At 28.9% G+C, this 22,304-nt stretch overlaps 1 protein-coding gene across 1 annotated transcript; it reads left to right on the top strand.

Annotated features, from left to right (window-relative positions):
• LOC132940704 (general transcription factor II-I repeat domain-containing protein 2B-like) lies at positions 1-1,125 on the top strand. The gene has a single exon (XM_061008408.1). The coding sequence runs from the start codon at positions 1-3 to the stop codon at positions 1,123-1,125; it is 1,125 nt and encodes a 374-aa protein (XP_060864391.1).
• Positions 1,126-22,304: the final 21,179 nt, after the last annotated feature.

Here is a 22,304-nt window from a genome sequence, read left to right as displayed (position 1 = left end):
ATGTCTCTTTTAAAACCAAGTGGTAGTAATAAACGAAAAATTACCGATGAATATCGTCAGTTTCACTACAGGAGAGGTGTATTCGTTTATGTTGTTGAACTCTTGAAAAAATATGATTTATCTTTGGGAAAGTTGTCATCTGTAGCTACAGATGGAGCACCTTCTATGACGGGGAAAAATAAAGGATTCGTTGAAAGATTGCAAAAAAAAGCGAATGAATATGTTGAGCATAAATTTCATAGGACACATTGTATTATACACCAAGAGGTGTTATGTACAAAAGTTATAAATATGGCACATGTAATAAGACCTGTAAAACAAATGGTCAATTTTATAAGATCCCGTGGTTTGAACCAAAGAAAATTTTCGATTTTTTTAAACGATTTAGAAAGCGAGTATTCAGGTTTACCATACTTTACAGAAGTACGATGGTTATCGTGTTCCACTGTATTGGAAAGATTCTGGAAGTTAAGAGATGCCATACAAATATTTTTAGAGTCTAAAGAACAAGATGTCAGCGACCTATCCTTCATGGTCAATATAACGAAGTATTTATCGAATTTAAATTTAAAATTACAAGGGAAAAATAAAATTATAACAGCCATTAATGACCATGTTAAGGCTTTCAAATGTAAATTTGATCTATTTAAAACACAATTACAAAACGAAGACTTAACGCATTTCCCAGCATGCATGACGTATACAAAAATTAATAATGATCCAATTTCCTACAAAAAATATTCAGAAAAAATTATGTGTTTCAAGACTGAATTCGAAAATAGGTTTCAAGATGTCCAATATTTAGAAAACGATTTTGTCTTATTTACCTCTCCTTTTTCAACAGACGCAGTAAATGTTTCAACACATATACAAATGGAATTGATCGAGATTCAAAATGATTCAAATTTAAAAAATAAATTCAATGATGTTGGTTTTCCTGATTTTTACAGTTTTGTGCCAACACGTTATGTAGAAATTCGTAGATTTGCAAGTAAAATTATCTCTATGTTTAGTAGTACTTATCAATGCGAGCAACTTTTTTCATTAATGAACAGTAATAAAACACCCGTAAGATACAGATTAACCGACACACATCTAAATGCAGGATTAAAAGTGGCTTCGTAAAATAATATTTCTCCCGAAATTGAAAAGTTGGTGGGAGAAAAGAGATGTCAAATATCGTCTAAAAAAAATTATTAATATGTTTTTTTTTGTAATTTATACACCTAATTTCATAAATAAATAGTAGGTATGATTTATATTTTATTTAAATGTTTATGTTAATTTTTTTTTCATTTTTTAATTTAGTTGTAATCAGGGCTTGAATCGTAAATAACGTACAACGGATTTTTTTTTTTGAAATGCAAGCCATGGTTGTAATATTGCTGTATTCGTGAACATATAAAGAATAAAATTGAAAATTGTTTACAAAACATTTATTTTTTCGCTACATTTTGATGTGCGGCCCGCGTAGTAAACTATTCAATATATTTGGCCCACTTGATACTTTGAGTTTGACATGCCTGTTCTAATATAATTATTAACGAATTAACATAATAAAATAGCAAATATTTTTCACTAGTATTTAATTTATATGAACAAACCTAGCAAAACATATTTTTAACAACTTAATATACTTAATATAACCATGGCCCCCACCTATATTATTAAATTTAAAAAAAATTTTTTTCGTTGGACAATTATAGTCACCTCCTCGTGGTGTCCTCTGGGTAATGCTTAAGGGCTACCACAAAAATAATATACCTGCAAGGCCACCTAATCTACTACATAGAAGTGTATAGCTGATTGGGCGCAGTTTACTATGTGTAAATTTATATCTAATATGTATGAGGCACAATTCACAATTTAACCATTAATCGGACGTTATTTACGTTTGACCACTTGCACAAGTATTTTGAGATTATCTTGGCTGATTAAAATGCTTATGTTCTAAGCACTATTACGCTGAATATTAAATAAGAAATTGAACAAAGTTTGAACCATCTAGAGTTGCTATTTTTAACGGGCAACGAAGTGTATGGGGTCTGCTAGTTTTATAAAAAAATTAATATTTGCTCAACATTGATTAAATTGTAGTTTTTTAATTGTGTAAGATTATTGGAATTTTTCTTCCGTTTTAGATATAAAACTTAAATGGAAATTGGACTATTTAGAATAAATGTAATAATTTCTTTAAGAATATTTAGGTTATTTAGGTTTATTTACATCTATTCTAATTTTGATTCTGAAAATTGAGGAAAATTGTTTTTTTTATTTTTGTTTTAATCATAATGAAATCATATTCTCATTTAATAAAGTGTTGAATATTATATTTTATTATATATGTCTAATAATTACTAAAATACGCATACAAGTAGTTCTTCTGAAATATTGACATTCGCTTGTACTTAAGGCGTTGAATTTATAGTACTGTAATATTATTGATGTACCATAATTTAGTTACACACACAAGGGCCAAAATATGTATTAGCTCCAACAATTTCAAAGATTAAAAATATAAATACTCTTCAGAAAATCCTTATCGTAGAACATCCTGCTTCTTTCTTAATCGTTTTAACTTTTCAGATTCAAATTAATCTGAATTGTGAAATTATAAATGACAAGGAAATTATTACTTTTATTGAGGCAATATTTTGAAATTATTGTATTTTTTAGATAAGTGATGTCCACACTTTCACAGCTCTCCATCATTGAAGGCTTGAGTTTTGTTTTGAGCAGACGTAGATGGGAGTTTTTAAATTTTTTTATAAATACACATTACGGTACCAAATGCAACAATTTTTAACATTATAAAGATATAAATTTATGCTGAGTTGCATTAAAAGTTTATTAAATTTAATGATTCACTAAAAATGTAATGGATCAATCGTAGATGACTAAATTTTGTTTAAGGGGCCATTAACTCACATTGTTATATTAAATGTTTTGTGCAACTCTGTAATATTATAACACATCTAAAAAAAATTATAGGCCAGAGAGGTTCTCGTTTGCTAGTCACATTATTCAGCGGATAGAGTGGTTTCAGCAATCATTTGTTTGATGTTGAGGGAAATAGTATGGAGCAAATAATCTGGAAGATCTACTAGAAATCCTAAAATTTACTTCTCCAAGGAGTTTAGGTGCATAAATGGAACTACTGACAATTTTTCTGAGATTTTAAGTTAGCTAATACTCTCTGGTCAGGTAAATTGATTAGTTTTAGATGGCTTAGAATGAAGAATAGTTATGCACTCATGCGTTTAATGTACAATTTAAGGAAGACAGTAACGAACTTATGGAAATTACGCTGGAGAAGTTTGAGTTTGTATGAGTCGGATGCAGTGTAATATGGATCCTTAATAACTGAGCCATATGCAACTACTGCCCTAAAGAGAGCTTTATTAAGTCCTTTTAAAGAAGAAAACAGTTTGAAATCCAAAAAAAATCATTTGATGAACACTAACGTATTTAGAGGCCAATGGGTAAATGACTCAATGTGAGGAGTCAATAGACTCAATGTGAGGATGAAAATCTAAATTAGAGGTAAAAAGAAAAAGATTGGTTTAAAGAATAGTCAAACAAGATAGGAAACTGCCATCTTGTAAATTACATAATATGACATGTATTAATATTTAGTGATGGACCAATATTATTTAACCATGATATGACTAAACGATTGAGCTCATTTTTAAGGCAAAAACTGGTGTTCTAGGAATAATTTTTTTTAATATTGTTGACACCTATACATATATATATCATAAACATGGAAGATGACATCAAAATAGCCATTTATTATATTAGATAACTCAAAATAATCAAAATATTATAATGAATCCCGATAGCATATCGCTTAACCACGCACCACATATCTACACACAAACAAATATACAATTGTAATATTATTATTTTATATGAAAACAATTGTCTAATGTCTACAAAATATTCATTACGCTTTTCAGTACTTATATTGCTTTATTTTTATTCTACTACTAATTATTATTAGTTAAATATGGAATTGAAAACTTATCTCCGAGTGTAAATTATATGTGTGTTCACTTACCTCGTATAGCTGTGAAAATTTACTCGTTGATCCTTGTGAGAATGGATACGCATTTGATTGATGTGAACCGATACACGTTACTTTTATTTCATGACTTAGATTATAATATCCTATCACCCTTAAGTTCACATTTTCATTACACACTGTCGACTAATTATGTTCATAATTGAATACCACCTGTATGGTTTTTTGTAAGGATATATTGGATTTGACGTTGTGGAAAGATCAGAATGCTTTAGATTATAACACTTATTTGTTATTTTTGTATTCATATCATTAAAAGCTACATTTTACGTGACATATGTATACCTTTATAATCATATGATAATTATCATTCACTAATATCATTGACTTATATGTTTTATTCTGTCGTGTTTATTTCTTTGTTTGCTTATATACTTGAGGTTAATCACTCTTTAATAGGGATGGAGTTGGAGCATCAGGATAAATCCTGTCCGACTCAATGCTCATGATATATTAACTGCAAGTACATTCTGATGATTCAAGGTCTAGGATACACAATGAAACATCAGGTAGCGCCTAAGGCGTGGTTTATTAGTTTATTTTTATTGTATATTGATGAGTCCTTATATACTTGAGTAACCTAAAATCTCTCTTTAAGATGGATGGTGTCAGAGTATTAGGATGAATCCTGCCTTCTTCAATGCTCGAGATATATTAACTGAAAGTAAATTCATTTTCTATTTCTTTTTCAATTTTAGCAAATTGTCGTTTGTTTTTTGGCACTACTTGTACTAGAGAAGTGTTTCGTATGTTTGGTGCTAATGTAATGTTCCTTCTGCGCATAGTTTCGGCACTGATATCTGGTTATATTTTAATCAAATGTCGTACATTGCGCAAATGCGTACATTTAATGTCATATTTATTCATGTTATCGTTGGGTTTTGGTAATATTTGTATGAAGGAGGTGTTTTGTTAGGTCATGTGTTATTTTTCCTTTGTGTAAAGTTTTAGCAATAGTTTTTGGCAATTAAGTGAATATTTTATTGGTGTGCAAGCGCAGGTGTAAATATTATATGCTGTTTTTTCTAATATTGTTGCGTAATGTTCTTTTATTTTTATTATTTCTTTACTTCCAAATATGAGCATTTTTTAGTGTACGTATGTCTTGTAATGGTAATGGCTTATTGTGGAGATGTGTTGTTTTTTAAATGATGATGTCATCGTCGATGGAATGTATGGTTACCTAATATTATTTTATATAACGTAATATATTTTTATTGCGTTGTAGTTTTAACACCCAAATAATATGTTCATTTTGTTATATTCATTCTATAAGTTTATTTAAATATATAAGAGTATACTATTTATATATTACAAATACATACTCAACTATAATACCCACATAATACATATAAGTAGTTATATGGGACGAATATTACAATTTAAACGTAATTAAAGTCAGACGGGTCCAGAACTGGGCATAAACAAGTAACAAAGTTAAAGTTAAATTAAAAAGTTAATTTAATTTTAACTTTTTAACTTAAATAGTTACTTTTGGCTTTTCGTTAACTTAACTGTTAACTTACTAAATTTCTTTTTTATTTAACGTGAAATTAACGAATTAATTTTTCATTTTAAAAAGTAAATTAAGTCAATTTATTTTGTTTTTAATTTTAGTCTATTTCGTTTTCATGTGAAAAAATATTTACCGTGAATTGTTTAAAGTTAAAAATGTATATCATTCGAATCTAACTTATATGGAAATACTGTATAAAAGTGTAAACATTATAGTCTATAATTTAGTTTTGGGTTGGAAAAAAATTAAGTACTCTAGCCTTGTATAAACAAATTAATTTTTCTTTAACTTATAGAAAAGTTAACAAAACAAGTTTATTGACTTTTAACTTAACTGAGTTAACCTATAGTTTATTAACTTTTAACTTTTAACTTTTAGTTATAATGCATATTAATTTAACTTAACTGAGTTAAAAAAATCATTAACTTTCCCAGCCTTGGACGGGTCTGTGTTGTAACAGTACGCCAGCGCACGACATAAAACGGTCCTTTTCAGGACAAACTAATCAGAACGCAGTATTACCGCGCAAACCACCAGGACAACTTGGAACTCACATTACTGGGCCTCAAGTTGTCCTAGACACATAAATCCAAAATATAAACATAGGGGAAGCTGGCACAAAGCCAATGACCTCAACCCCGTACACGCAGCCCCAAAGCGGGGTAAACAAGATCACTTTCCGTACCGAACATAATCACAACCACACACGGCAGTTGCGTACGGTTTACAATTCGATACGGAGGATAGTATATATACCGGACAATTCCAGGCACACACCATCAGTCTTCATTCAACCTTCTACCCAGTAACATTACGACACTTAGAAGAAACGAAGACCTGACCATCCGACGAAACCCGCCACCAGTCGACGACGAGCAGACCAGCAGCCAGACGTGAGCCGGCCGTAGTTCGGTTCCAGATCGAATTACCTAAGCCCGCCGTTATACACGCGGTCCGGCACCCAGTAACCGACCGACACCCGCCGACGACAACCACGAGTCCAACGCCACCAATCACGAGTCAATCCAAGCCCGGTGACACGTTCAGAGCGTGAACGACGATCCACCGGCATGCCTGAAGTACGCGTGTAGTTGCCGCCGCCGTGCCTAACTAATCGCTTACATAACGCTGATCGATAACTACCGCCAACGATCAAAAGTCAACGAACCTCTCCGTCCCCCCTCTGGGCACTTGATTGAGTTGTATCAAACCCCGGGTACGATATACCGTTGTAGCCACTTCCTGCGAGTCACGTGCAACGATATATTGACCCCGTCCGTACGGCGACTGTAACACGCCGATATCCCCAACATATTCCCAGACAGCAATTTTTTGTTTAATAATATTATTATAACATTATAATAACAAATAATAATATTATCATTACAAAATGTTGTCTGGGTTGTACATAGGACCAGGCTTTCGCCGGTCGCGCCGAGCTCTCACCGCGACGGTCTGTCTATTCATAATATTTTGCAATCGGGAATGATGAGAGGACGCCACACCGGCGAGAATACCGTACAAAAACATGCCAATTTTGTTCCAATAATACGGCTTACTGAATGGTTTTAGAGCAAAATACCTTCATTAAAAGTTGTAGAGGAGAGTTATATCGGGTGACGCATAAGACTCGATTTTTGATATTTTAATTTTTTATACCAATTATTCACAAGTAAAAAAGTGAAAAAAAGTGAAAACGCAAAACAAAAGAATGAAATATCAAAAATCGAATCTTATACGTCACCCGATATAACTCTTCTCTACAACATTTAATAAAGGTGTTTTGCTCTAAAACCATTCTGTAAGTTGTATTATTGGAACAAAATTGGCATGTTTTACAGTAAAAAAATTTAATTACGGCCGTCATGTGCTGCTTTCGTTTCTAGCGGCAGCGTTCGTCCCCTCCTAGTTCCGACATCCAGGCTCGCCGGCCGCTGGCAGGTCAAAACCGGTCTGTTATCGGCGGTCCGCGCTTCGCACGTCGTTGCATTATTTTTATATATACCTATTATGTTCATATTATTATTTATGTGAAATGAAATAAAATCATATCACTAAAATTATGTTCGATATATTACAATGCCCGCGACCGTCATTGCATTACCATATAGCCGTGAAAGCCACGGCTGTAAGTAAAAAAATATATTTTTAGTTCCAAAAACACGGCTGACTGACTGGTTTTATATCAAAAAAACTCGTATAAAAGTTGAAGAGAAGAGTTGACTATCTTAACGTATAGGACTAGATTTTTGATATTTTAATTTATTATACCAATTATTCACAAATCAAAAAAGCGAAAACAAAAAACAAAAAATGCTAAACGATTTTATGGATTTTGAAAATCGAGTCCTCTAATTTTATATAAAATATCCATAACAACAAAAACATTTAAACAAAATGTCTATATAATATATATTATTTATTGTATTAAAAATATAGGAACTTATAAAAAATAAAACTTATCTCATAAAATAATTAGTGTATTCAGAGTTGCGACATCCGACAAATAGTAATTGTTTACATAATTTTTCCAGAAAAAAGTTGCATTTAAAAATATCATTGTTTGTATAAAATATAATAATATAGTTACTTAAAACTTTCAAGTACTCACGAAAAATATTAGATTCTGAGCGGAGCGAAAGAATGTATTGGTTTTACAATGATGTGTGTTTTTTTTCTGTTTGTCAGCAACATTTTAGATAGTACCTAAGCATGCTTAGGTTTTTGAGATCAGCATCTTTACTGTTAAAAAATGAACATAGTTGGTACTTTTGGGAGGTCAAAATTGAAAATTCCTACTAGTTTTAGAAAGCATCGAGAAAAACTACGGACAAATTACGAAAAAACCTCTATAAATGGGATTTTAATTTCTAACGCTTTGTTTATCACCATACGAACGGATAAAAAAAAATAATATAAGGACTACGCTAACCACTCAAAATCATTTTTCGTATACAATTTTTTATCATTTTATTCAAATATAACACATCCATTACAACTACTGTACAGCAGAGCGGTACCCACAACCCACTTGTCCACCATTATTTTAAATTATAACAAAATATGAATTTCTAAATACAATAAAATGTTCACATTTTGACATTTTTCAGCGAAATTATCGAAATTCTAATACGCACATAAAATATTATTTTGGATTGACACCCAATTTTTTTTTAAATTTTTATTGACGACAAGTATTATGATTTTTTGACTTAAATCAAAAAATATATATCAATTTTATCAAAAACTAGTTTTCCTGAAAAATCCTCGTTTTTTCCTTTTTTTTTTTTTATTGAAAGAAAAAGAGGCTTCAACGTCTGGGGTTATTAGCCATGTATACATCTTACATTGTGTGAGTTATATTAATAATTACATTTAAAAAGTTATAAAAGTCTTAAATTATGAATGCAGAATACATATTGATCAAAGATTGTGTACAATGTTAATTTGTGTAAGGAAGTTTAATATTTTTATGGTGTTGTCTTCATGGAGTGCTTCTTCTAAGTTGTTGGGTATTTGTAAAGTATTTCTGATGTTTTGGAGGTTTGGGCAGTCTAGGATTATGTGTTTAATGGTTAGGTCTTCTTGGCATTGGTTGCATATGGGTGATGGATCTTTTCTAATTAAAAAAGAATGAGTCAGAGAAGTATGACCAATTCTTACTCTGGTTAGAGTGACTTCTTGTCGTCTGTTTATGGAGATGGTGCCACTTTTGGGTGCATTTTTTGATTTTTTTTAATTTGTTGGAAGGCGGAACAGAATTCCAGTAACTTTGCCATATCATATTTATTTTGTTTTTAATGGAAATATTTATGTCGTTAGCCGGTATGTCAGTGATTGTTGGATGTAAGATGGTTTTAACTGCTTTGTCGGCCATCTCGTTACCGGCAATGCTGGTATGTGAAGGTACCCACAGAAGTTCTATATTTTTTTTTGTAGAATATAGTTCAGTTTAGATGTTCTGGGTTATTTCATTTGTCGAGAAGGGGTTTAGGAGAGCTAGGAGAGCTCTAAATGAGTCACTTATTATTAAAATATTGTTATTTGAAGGTGTCCGGTTTGTTGATTTGATTGCTTCTAATATGGCGTAATTTTCTGCTGTGAAAATTCTGCTCTTCGGAGGAAGCTTATGCAGGATTTTGGTTTCTTCTTTAATGATTGCTAAGCCAGTTCCATGCTAAGATTTAGATGCGTCAGTATAAATTTGTGAAAAATTGGAGTATTTATTCTTGATGATTTCTTTGAAGTGAGACGTGATAGTTGTCGGATTTGTTTCATGCTTATTATACTTGGTTAATTCAGTATTTATGTGGTATTTATGTTGGGAAAGTAATTTTATTTTTAATAGATGTGTGGGTTTTAAACTTTGTGCACAAACGGGAGAAGGTGACGTGTATGGGTGGTATTTGTTTCCCGGATATGTTGGTTGGGATTTTATTTTGGTTTTGGAAAATATTGTTGTATCCTATGTGGTTAGGAGTGCTTTTCCTTTTTACGCCGTAGATGAGTATGTCTTTTTCTCTTTGGAGTTTGAGAGGTAGTTCTCCAGCGTAGCATAAAATACTGTCGATAGGGCTGGTTCTGTATGCTCCTATTGAAATGCGAATACCTTCGTTATGTAACGGATCTAATATTTTGAGTAGGTTTTCTTTGGCTGAATTATAAATAATTGATCCGTAATTTATTCGTGACAGTATTAATGCCTTGTAAATATTTAGAAGGCTTTTTGTGTCAGCCCCCCAAGTGTGATTTGAAAGTGTTTTCATTATGTTAATTTTCATTTTGCAAAAGCTTTTAAGTTTCGTTAAGTGTTGCGTCCATTTTAATTCACTATCAAAGATCATTCCTAATACGCGTAAGGATTTACTAAAGGATATTTCAGAATTATTAAGGAATAATTGTAGGTTCTCTGTCGTACGAGTGTGGAAACAAATACATTTACTTTTCCCTGGAGAGAATTTGAAACCAGTCTTATTTGACCAATTTTGGAGAATATTAAGTGCTTGTTGAAGTATTTCCATCGTGGTTTTAATATTTTTTCCACTGCAATAAATGTGGCAATCGTCGGCAAATAGAAGGTGTTTTGTAGGTTTGGGTATTTCCTTATTGTTAATAGCTAGAAGGAACATTGTTACACTGATCACTGAACCTTGGGGAAGGCCGTTTTCAGTTAGGTAGGTGTTTGATAATTCATTGTGAGCTTTAACTTGGATTGTACGATTTTTTAAGACATTTTTGAAGAATATGAACATTTTACCATTTATGCCACCTTCTTGAATAATTTGAAGGACTCTATTTCGCCATACCATATCGTATGCTTTTTCTAGGTCTAAGGCTATTAATATAAGATTTTGCTTCTGATTTTTTGCGTTACAAATATTATCGTGTAATGAAGAGAGGGTGTCGAGAGTTGAATGATTTCTTCGAAATCCACATTGATCAATCGTTAGTATATTCGATGTCTCCAAGTGCCAAATGAAGCGCTTGTTAACTATTTTTTCTAATGTTTTGCCTAGTGTATTGATGAGTGAAATGGACCTATAGTTGGAGGTATCGAATTCATTCTTATTTGGTTTTGGGATGGGTATAACAATTGCGTTACGCCATTGATCTGGAAATATGCCTTTATTCCAAATTATATTATGAATTTGGAGAAGTATTTCGTGTCCTTGTTTAGGTAGATTTTGAATGAATGAATATGGTATCCCATCTGGACCAAGGCTTTTGCTTTTACATTCGGATAATGCATTGTGTAGTTCAGTTATATTGAAGGGTTGATTAATTGTGTTTTCTTGGTGGTAAGAATTAAGTTCAAGGTGCCTTGTAATATTTTCTTCTATCGTGTGTTTGTAATTTAGGAATTCGTGTTCATAGTTTGAATTACAGATATTTATGATGAAGTGCTGAGCGAAAGCTTCGGTTATATCTGTAGGGGATGAGGGTGAATTACCATTATGGTTAAGATTGAATGGTAAGGACTGGTGAGTTATTCCTTTTATGGATCTAATTTTGTTCCACATATCGGTCGAGGAGGTGTTTGAGTTAATTGAGTTTGTATATTTTTTCCAGGATTCAGTTTTACTTTTTTTTGTTATAAATTTAGCTTGTGCGCAAAATGTCTTTAGTGTTATATGGTCATCAATGGATTTGGCTTTTTTAAATTTGTTTAAGGATTTTTTGTAGGCTCTAATTGCCATGTTACATTCTTTGTTCCACCATGGAACGGTTTTATTTTTCTTTTTGATATTTATTTTACCGATAGTGAGATTAGCGGCATCTAATATAATGTTGGAAAAATTGTTAATGATTGAATTTTCCTTTGTAACTATGTATTTTTAATATTTGTAACTGCCAAGGTAATAATATATTACGAGCCTTGTATTAAATGTTCAAGCTTTTTTACCCAACGAATTAAATGTTATTGACATTTATAGAAAAAGAAATTAAAAAAGGTGGATAAGTGGATGTCGCTTTGCTGTACAGTAGGTTACAAGTGGGTCACTGTAATGGATGGTGTTAAATTTGAATTCAATGATAAAATATCATTGTATAAGAAAAACGATTCTGAGCGAAAACGGTCTTCAGTCAGCCTTTGATATTACCAAGTATATTTGATGATATTATTGTAAGTAAAGTAATTTATATAATATAACCTATTTACGTGGAGCCTTGTTTTAAATGTGCAATCCTTAGCCATACATGTTGAACATTTTATACATTTTAACTACAAAATAATTATTGAATTTTAAATTTGATAAATTTTGTCAAAATTTTAACTTTAAATGCTTATGAGAAAAAATTGTGCCTTTGTATTTTTAATATTTTTCTACTGCTATTGCAACAATATATCAGGAGCCTTGCATCAAATATTCATGCTTTTTTACCCAACAAATAAAAATTAATTGATATTTATAGAAATAAAAAACTAAAAACATTGAAAACTGACAATGTCCGTAAACAGCTCAAAAAGAATCAAATTATTTTCAAAATTTTATTGTGTATATAAAATGCTGATATAAACATTCAGTGAAATTTTCAATTATCTACAGTCATACGTTTTTTAATTACAATAAAATAAGAAAATCGTTACATGAGAAATCGAGTGAATATCCAATGTTGTAAAAATATGAACTTCAAACGCTCATAAAAATTTAATATGATTTATTTGCAGACATTTTTTTTTTGACAACGTTAGACAAACTTATGAGGAATCTTGTATTACATTTTCAAATCTTAAATTTAAAAAGAATAGTTTTTATGAATTCTCAATTCAAAATAGTTTGCTAATGTTCGTGATTTTTCCATATTTTGTCAAGATTTGAACTTTAAATGCTTATAAAAAAAACTGTGACTAAGGATTTTTAATATTTTTCAATTGTCAATGTAACAATATAGTAGGAGCCTTGTATTAATTTAGTAGGAGCCTTGTAAGTATTTTTACTCAACAAATAAAATTTTATTGACATTCATAGAAAAAAAAGGTGGATAAGTGGATGTCGCTCTGCTGTACGGTAGGTTACAAGTGGGTCACTGTAATGGATGGTGTTAAATTTGAATTCAATGATATAATATCATTGTATAAGAAAAACGATTCTGAGCGAAAACGGTCAGCCAGCCTATGATATTACCAAGTATATTTGATGATAGTATTGTGAATAAAGTAATTTATATATAACCTATTTACGTAGAGCCTTGTTTTAAATTTTCAATCCTTAGCCATAAAAGTTAAACATTTCATAGTGAAAACTACTGGGAAATTTTTACTTTTGGCCCCCCAAAGTACCAACTAGATTCACTTTCCTATCAGAAAAGTTACTATTGAAGAAAATCTAAGCACTTTTACTGTCCTAAAAGGTGATTTTTGTGTCTGTCATCACAAATAGCAAATTATTTTGAATTGAGAATTCATAAAAACTATTCTTTTTAAATTTAAGATTTGAAAATGTAATACAAGATTCCTCATAAGTTTGTCTAACGTTGTCAAAAAAAAAATGTCTGCAAATAAATCATATTAAATTTTTATGAGCGTTTGAAGTTCATATTTTTACAACATTGGATATTCACTCGATTTCTCATGTAACGATTTTCTTATTTTATTGTAATTAAAAAACGTATGACTGTAGATAATTGAAAATTTCACTGAATGTTTATATCAGCATTTTATATACACAATAAAATTTTGAAAATAATTTGATTCTTTTTGAGCTGTTTACGGACATTGTCAGTTTTCAATGTTTTTAGTTTTTTATTTCTATAAATATCAATTAATTTTTATTTGTTGGGTAAAAAAGCATGAATATTTGATGCAAGGCTCCTGATATATTGTTGCAATAGCAGTAGAAAAATATTAAAAATACAAAGGCACAATTTTTTCTCATAAGCATTTAAAGTTAAAATTTTGACAAAATTTATCAAATTTAAAATTCAATAATTATTTTGTAGTTAAAATGTATAAAATGTTCAACATGTATGGCTAAGGATTGCACATTTAAAACAAGGCTCCACGTAAATAGGTTATATTATATAAATTACTTTACTTACAATAATATCATCAAATATACTTGGTAATATCAAAGGCTGACTGACGACCGTTTTCGCTCAGAATCGTTTTTCTTATACAATTATATTAGGTATATACAATAGATTCAAGTTTAATACAATATCCATTAAACATTGACTCACTTGTAACATATTACTCTACAGCAGAGCAAAATCCACCTACTTTTATTTTATATAAAATTATTTTTTACAAAATTGAATATATCTGTAATCTGTTGTTCAGAAATAGAATTAACTTAGCATGACAATATGAAATTCATTATTTCAAAACTACTGAATAACATGGAAAAAATAATTATAACTTTTTATTTAACTTAGTTATAAGTAACTTAACTTAACTCATCAATGCCCAGTTTTGCTTAAAAGTATATAAACAGTATAATAGAGGTATACAATGAACAGTTTTATAAATGTATTTTGTGTAGGCTAACCTTTGTAGTTGATAACATTTTTCTCTTTTTACAATAACAAAAATGATAATAATAATGAAGATGATAGTAATAAAATAATTATCCATCAAAATCCTCGTTCGAGTTCTGATTCAGTCCTGTCTACAATATTAACAGTAAAATATAACACTAGCGCGCTCTACTTAATTATTTTGGCGATGGGGGTATCTAACCAGAGTACTACATGTAACGCAATAGATGGCGTGAAGTGCTTTGCTTAGTAAAAAATATTTTATTTTATATACCATCTCTATAATTTGTCATAATATTATTATTTTATTAATAATATAAATTATTTTAACACTAATAGTATTAATACGTTTTTAGAAAAAAACATAATATTTCATTCAAAAATATCAAATGTCATTGTTCAAAATACTCATTCATATATATTACAATTCGTATCAGAGCGTTTTTTTTTTGATAGTTTTATATTCGTCAATATTTATTCTATTTAGTACACAACTAAAAATGATATTATCACCAAATATAATTGACCGTTATAAACTAAATAATATATTTCTAAAAAATGTTCTATTTGCTTGTAATAGTTGTGTTGTTGACTATTATACTACGTTTCTAAATTCTTATGACGATTTAATCAAATAATTAATTGTTTTTAAAAAAGATTTAAGTTTGAACTTTTTAATAGTACAATATTTATTTTGAAATAATTCATTTAATTTAATTTGTGTTCTTGTACAAGAATGATATCAAGTTATCTTACAATAATTTGCGTCCAACTATAATAAGCTTATAATTATTATATTATTACGCTGATATTTAAAAACAAAAGTTCTTAATGTTTTATTATTTATAATGTATAAAATATAGTGATTTATTCAATAAATGTTCAACAACTAAAATTAATTTATTTTATGGCTCTTAAAGTTGCAATTTCAAAATCTATATTTATTAAATATATTATTGTGTAGTAAGAGGTCATGGAAAATATCATGACCTTTACACACTAAATAATAATAAAAAAAGTTCTTTTATAAGTACCTTTGTGATTTTAATATTTATTTTTATAAAAAAAAAAATTACCACCAATATCATTTTTTTTTTTAATTTATATATAACTTGCAACTATATGAACTGACTGAACGATTTCAAAACTATACCAAACTAATAAATTAGCTTCATAATTTAATAATAATGTTTGATAATAAAAAAAACTTTGTTCTCCATACTTCTTCACTACCCTCTTATAAAATTCGCAAAATTCCAAATATTTGTAAATTTATTTTTAGGAGTTATTATTTTAAATATTAAAAATTAAATGAACGTCACACACCCGATATTTAAGAAATTTAACATTATATAAGATATTTTAATGAAATGTTGAGAAGAATTACAATTTTAAATACAAATACAGTGGAATCCGTTTATGGTGGGCACCGGTTAATATAGGCATCCGCTTATAGTGAGCAAACAGGTCTGGTCCCAATACAAATGTATATTAACAATGTTAAATCTAACCGCGTAATATGGGCACTCGATTCGGTTTATGTGGACAATTTTATTTTATCATAGCGTTAGAATATACACATATGTGTTTATCGAAAGTAATAAAAATCATTATGATCAGCAACTGCTAATCAAATAAGTGGCAAAATAAACATATTATTGCAAGCGATACAGTTTGTATCCGAGAGTTGGCGAGAAGTTAGCTGCTCAACTATTATGAATTGTTTCGCTCACTGTGGATTTTCTAATTTTATTGGTCCACAACCTGAGTTGACTGAGTTGGATGAACAATTTTTGTTTGTTCAAAACCATAACGAATTGAAAAACATTGATGAAAATGCTCCTTGTTTTGATGATAATGAATAAATTTGTGATGTTGTAGTACAAAATGTTCTTAAAAAAAGGAAGTTAGAAGATGATGATGAAGAAGAAGAAGAAGAAGAAGATACCGAACCACCAGTTACAGCTAGAGAGGCTAAGAAGTGCATTGATTTGTTGCAGAAATTCTTCATGCAAGAGGGTAACGAAAATAGTCCGTCTGATAAGCTTGAAGCGTGTGCCCATTTTGTCAACCAGATACACACCAAACAGCTTAAACAACGAACAATTACAACGTTTTGTATACCTTACACATCCAAATATTAATTTTATTTATTGTATATTATATTTAATTTAATTTATATAGTAATTATTTCACTTTTTTTCAATTATATGATAATAAAAATAAAAACTTTTTTTAACTATAATTTTTTTTTTTTTTAACTAATTTCGGTTTTTATGGGCAACCACTTAATGTGGGCAAACAGACCTGATCCCAACGTGCCCACATTAAGTGGAATCCACTGTAATTCAAAGTATTTTAAAAGTGGTCCATGGCAGTAGGCTCAAAGCTACCAACAACGATTGCTGCAGATTTAAGAGATTATATAAAAAATCAGTTTAGTGTGGGACAAACTTAAAAAGAAAAGACAGTATTCTTGGAAGCTTACAAATTTTTCCAACATTCAAAAGATTTTCAATAGTTTTGTAACGTTTTTAATTGTTTAGTATCAATATACCTACTCACTAATAATGGCTTATAAACAAATGAACGAAAACAAAATAAAATTAAGATTTACGAATGAATGATTTGGATTTTCTGTAACTTATACATTAAAAAAAATGTTTTTACATAGATACGGTTTTACTCTATAAATTGTGGAAAAGTGACTTTAAATTTAGTATGTCCACAAGTTTGCCCCATGCCAAATCGTTTTAAATAGATAAATTACTGATAGTGTACTGTTCTCTTAAAACACAAATCGTGCGTTGCACAATTATTATAATATATTTTAGTATGTCATATTTTTTTGATTATAATAATAATTAATAACTAAAATTAAATTGAAATTAAATACTTAAACTTTGGTTTTGAATATAATTTACAACTATGAGAGAGTTACCTCGTTTAATTCATGTTCTTATATTAATCTTACATCTCATCGTCGTATCATCGTCGCTCAGCATTATTTCATAATTATTTCACATACAGGGATAGAACAGAGTTGAATATGAGTACCAACATTTATATAAATTATCACTTCTACATTATAATATTATATTATATTATATAGTTAGGTACTTGTAATACCTTTGAGTATAAATTGTTTTACTAATTAAAAAATCTTGAACTCCTAACACAATATAATTAGGTATATTATTTAAAATTTTGGGTAAAAAACAAAGGTTGTGTAAGTAAAATGATATTGTACGTTAGTTAATTTGAAATTATGAGCCATAAATGTATTGATTTTACAATGATGAGTGTTTTTTTTTAATTTTTTTTTTTTTTTATTAATTATGTCTGTGTACACGATAAGTATTCGAGTGATTCTTTGATTTTCTACTTCAGTATCTTGTTTGATATGAAAGTGAATCTAGTTAGGTCAAAATTTGAAATTCCCAGTAATTTTCAAAAGTGCTATTTTATGAATGTCAATAAAATTTTATTTGCTGGATAAACAGCTTGAAAATTTAATATAATGCTCTTAATAATATAATTTTACAATGACGTTTGAAAAATATTAAAAATCCATTGTCACAATTTTATTTTATAAGCATTAAAAGTTCAAAATATGTTGAAAAAATACGTAAAAATGACGAAAATGTGTTAGAAATTCATAAAAAATTTTCTTTTTAAATCTAAGATTTTAAAATTGAATACAAGATATCTTAGTTTGCTTACCTTTATCAACAAAAAAATCTCTATCGGAAGTCAAATTAAATTTTCATGAGCGTTTGAAGTTTATATTTTTACAACGTTGGATTTTCACTCGATTTCTCATTCAGCGATTTTAAGTTAAATTTTTGACAAAATTCAATAATTATTTTGTAGTTAAAATGTATAAAATGTTCAACATGTATGGCTAAGGATTGCACATTTAAAACAAGGCTCCACGTAAATAGGTTATATTATATAAATTACTTTACTTACAATAATATCATCAAATATACTTGGTAATATCAAAGGCTGACTGACGACCGTTTTCGCTCAGAATCGTTTTTCTTATACAATTATATTAGGTATATACAATAGATTCAAGTTTAATACAATATCCATTAAACATTGACTCACTTGTAACTCTACAGCAGAGCAAAATCCACCTAATTTTATTTTATATAAAATTATTTTTTACAAAATTGAATATATCTGTAATCTGTTGTTCAGAAATAGAATTAACTTAGCGTGACAATATGAAATTCATTATTTCAAAACTACTGAATAACATGGAAAAAAATAATTATAACTTTTTATTTAACTTAGTTATAAGTAACTTAACTTAACTCATCAATGCCCAGTTTTGCTTAAAAGTATATAGATAGTATAATAGAGGTATACAATGAACATTTTTATAAATGTATTTTGTGTAGGCTAACATTTGTAGTTGATAACATCTTTCTCTTTTTACAATAACAAAAATGATAATAATAATGATGATGATAGTAATAAAATAATTATCCATCAAAATCCTCGTCCGAGTTCTGATTCAGTCACAATAATTTCATTAAATATACTTATTAATACCATATTAAGCTGTCTGACCGTCTTCGCTCAGAATCGTTTTTCTTATACAATGATATTATTATTATATCATTGAATTCAAATTTAACACCACCCATTACAACAAGTGACCCACTTGTAATCTACTGTACAGCACAGCGACACCCACTTGCCCACCTTTTTTTTTAAATTTATATACAATATTAATATACTATTTTTTTCTTAACTATTTTTTTACTGCTTTTACATAATATGAAAAACGTAATACTATAATCACGCATATCACATATCATATTATATATTTAAGATATTCGAGTATTTACTAACAAATAAAAATTGTATCATACATAATATCATGAAAATACTAAAAAAAATTAAATGTCTATAAAAAGTTTAAAAAATACTAAAATATTTTGAAAATTATATCTTGTTTAGAATAGTCTAAAATAAATATTTGGTGTACATTCCATTATTCAACAGTTAGTTTTGTTCAGTTATTTTTTAATTGCAGTAAAAGAACAAAACCTATTTTGACTAAATCTGGTTATGCGTAAATATTCCCGTTTTTCTATATTTTCTTTTTTCATTTTTTCTGATAATTTTGAAGGTAATAATTTATACTTTTGACCTCTCAAGTTACCTACTTGATCCAATTTTCCACTAGAAATCACTTTAAGAGTTGAAAAATAACCCATTTTTTTTGCCAAAAAGTTATGACAGACACAACGAAAAAAAAAAGACAAAATAATGTAAATACACGTTATTGTAAAACCAATGCGTTCGTCGCTCTGCTCGGAATATAAAATTATAATTCTCAGAGTAATAATAATAATATGTATATAAAAACGCAGATAATGTTGCATGAAAAATTCTACACACGATGAATTATGTTATATTAAAACTTATTATGTGACGGCAGGAGGGACGAAAAGGAGTTGACGAGGTGGATATCCTGCAGATATCTTTTTTTCTTTACGAGTAATTTACAGTAATTTTTCAAGGTGAAAAATCGATTAGTTATAAAAACGGTGGGCCGAATATTGTGTTAGTTGCGGTCGGTTCGCGAAAACGTTGAGATAAACGGTGAATATTAATAATTATATTAGAAAAAAAAGCTAGAAAATTAAATTAAATTTTATAAATGATGAATAATTCAAGGTTTTGTGCTCGATGTAAAAATGTAATACTTATATTATTATAACTACCTGTATTTTGTGATACACATAAAAAATAATTTATTCTTTGAAAGTTATTAAAGTAATCTTCGTCCCTATACAAATAATAAAAAAAAAAACTACTTGTTACTGAAGGGTTTTTTTTTTCAAATAATTTAAGTATAGTAGTGTAACACCTAACTATGTAAAAAATTATACATTAACTCTGTATATAAATAATACATTTTAATGTATTTTAAGTTTGGTAGTTATTTTGTGAGGAAATGGTTCTTTGCAAATTGTGAATATAGAAACACAATGATCTTCCTGACGAAAAATGTTTGACTGTAGGTATATCTACAATAAGTCTTTAAAGCCATTACGAAATAATAATAATACAATGTGCCGTAAAAATACGACAAACTGATAATCAATACCAGTGTTATATGAATACCATTTAAGATAACGACCATTTGGGAAAATAAAACGTTATTATTTTCTATTTATTATAGATTCTTAGTAAATTGAAGAACAATAATTGTGTGGCTTATGATATTTTTTTTAACTTTTGCATTACCTATTTTTTCTACATACAATGATAAATCATCTATACATTATCTAACTATCTGAATTAATACAGATCCAATGCTCTTAAGACATTGTATTATTTTTTAAGTTAGCACTGCTGTTCAGGATACATATTTTATGTTAGATAAAAAGGCTGTGTGGGATAAATATATTGACAGTGAACACTTATCGAAATAATTTTGATAATTGCAAACATTTTATACTTCCAGCATTGTTTTTTAGTGAAATTAATTTAATTTCATCAAACCCGTTTTGAAATCGTAACAAGAATTCCGCCAAAGTTTTAGAGTTTTGAAACGATTTCAGAATGACACCACGTTATCAAAAGAATCTGATAAATATTCAGGGTCACGAGTCAAAATGGTTGCGACCAATTTAACTAAGAATAAAATGTATTTGGTTGAATAGATATTAATTCAATTTTAAAAATATCTCAGTAATAATAGGTGATTGTTTTTTTGCGCTGTTGGGTAGACCTATGTGTAACATGGTTTACGGTTGATATCAGGAAATTAAGATTGATTCCATGTGTCTCTCAGCCAAAGCTCTAGGAAAAGCAATACATTTGAAAAAAAACATTTAGGTAAAAATATAATTGAGCCTAAAAGAGAAACGGGGTTAAATCTGATTACAATAATGGCATTGAAAGGCTATCGCGCACAATGGAATTGCACTGATAGACAGCTTTATTGACTATCGAAGAAAAAAATGTGAGTATTGTATACCTATATGTGTTACGGTAAAATTACATCGGTAAAACCACGGTTTTTACAACGGCTCTTGGACAAAGTTCGAATGACGGGCTTTAACTGATTGACTTTGGAAAATGCTAGCTGGATATATACAAAATAGTACGGTCTAATACTGAATGATTATTATGGTTTGTGGATTCGTTATATAGAAATAGTAAATCTTTGGAGGATATACATTGCAAACAGCAATGGTAAACGTATAAATATTATTGGATTTTACGGATCTTTGTAATTTAACCTTCACGTAATGTATTATACATTTATACAGAGTTCTTTCATTCCATCTCTGTTTGAATTTGTTTTATATAAAACACATCAGACGATAAATACATTCACATTTAATGCAATAATGTAAATACATTAGGTACCTAATAGATTAGTTTTTTTATTAATTATCATTTTATTTCATTTAAACTAAAAAACTAATTAAATACCTATCTATTAAAAATAAGTAAAACAATAACCGTTTTATAATTGTATATTTTTAGTCAATACAAAACAGAATAAAATCTATTGAGTAAAATATTTTGTACAGATGAATTTTTAACAAAGCGAACCACAAACTTTGATAAAATTGTACATACAATTAAGAATGACAGCCGTCTATACACGAAAGGAAATAAACCTTAAAATATTGCATGTATCTAAATAACTACTGGTGTTGGAGTAAAACTTTTATTTCAATTAAGAGA

The sequence above is a fragment of the Metopolophium dirhodum genome, chromosome 1 (genome assembly GCF_019925205.1).
Source record: "Metopolophium dirhodum isolate CAU chromosome 1, ASM1992520v1, whole genome shotgun sequence".
NCBI classification, from domain to species: domain Eukaryota; kingdom Metazoa; phylum Arthropoda; class Insecta; order Hemiptera; family Aphididae; genus Metopolophium; species Metopolophium dirhodum.
Note: the sequence above shows the minus strand (reverse complement) of the source record. Positions and strands in the feature narration are given on the sequence as shown.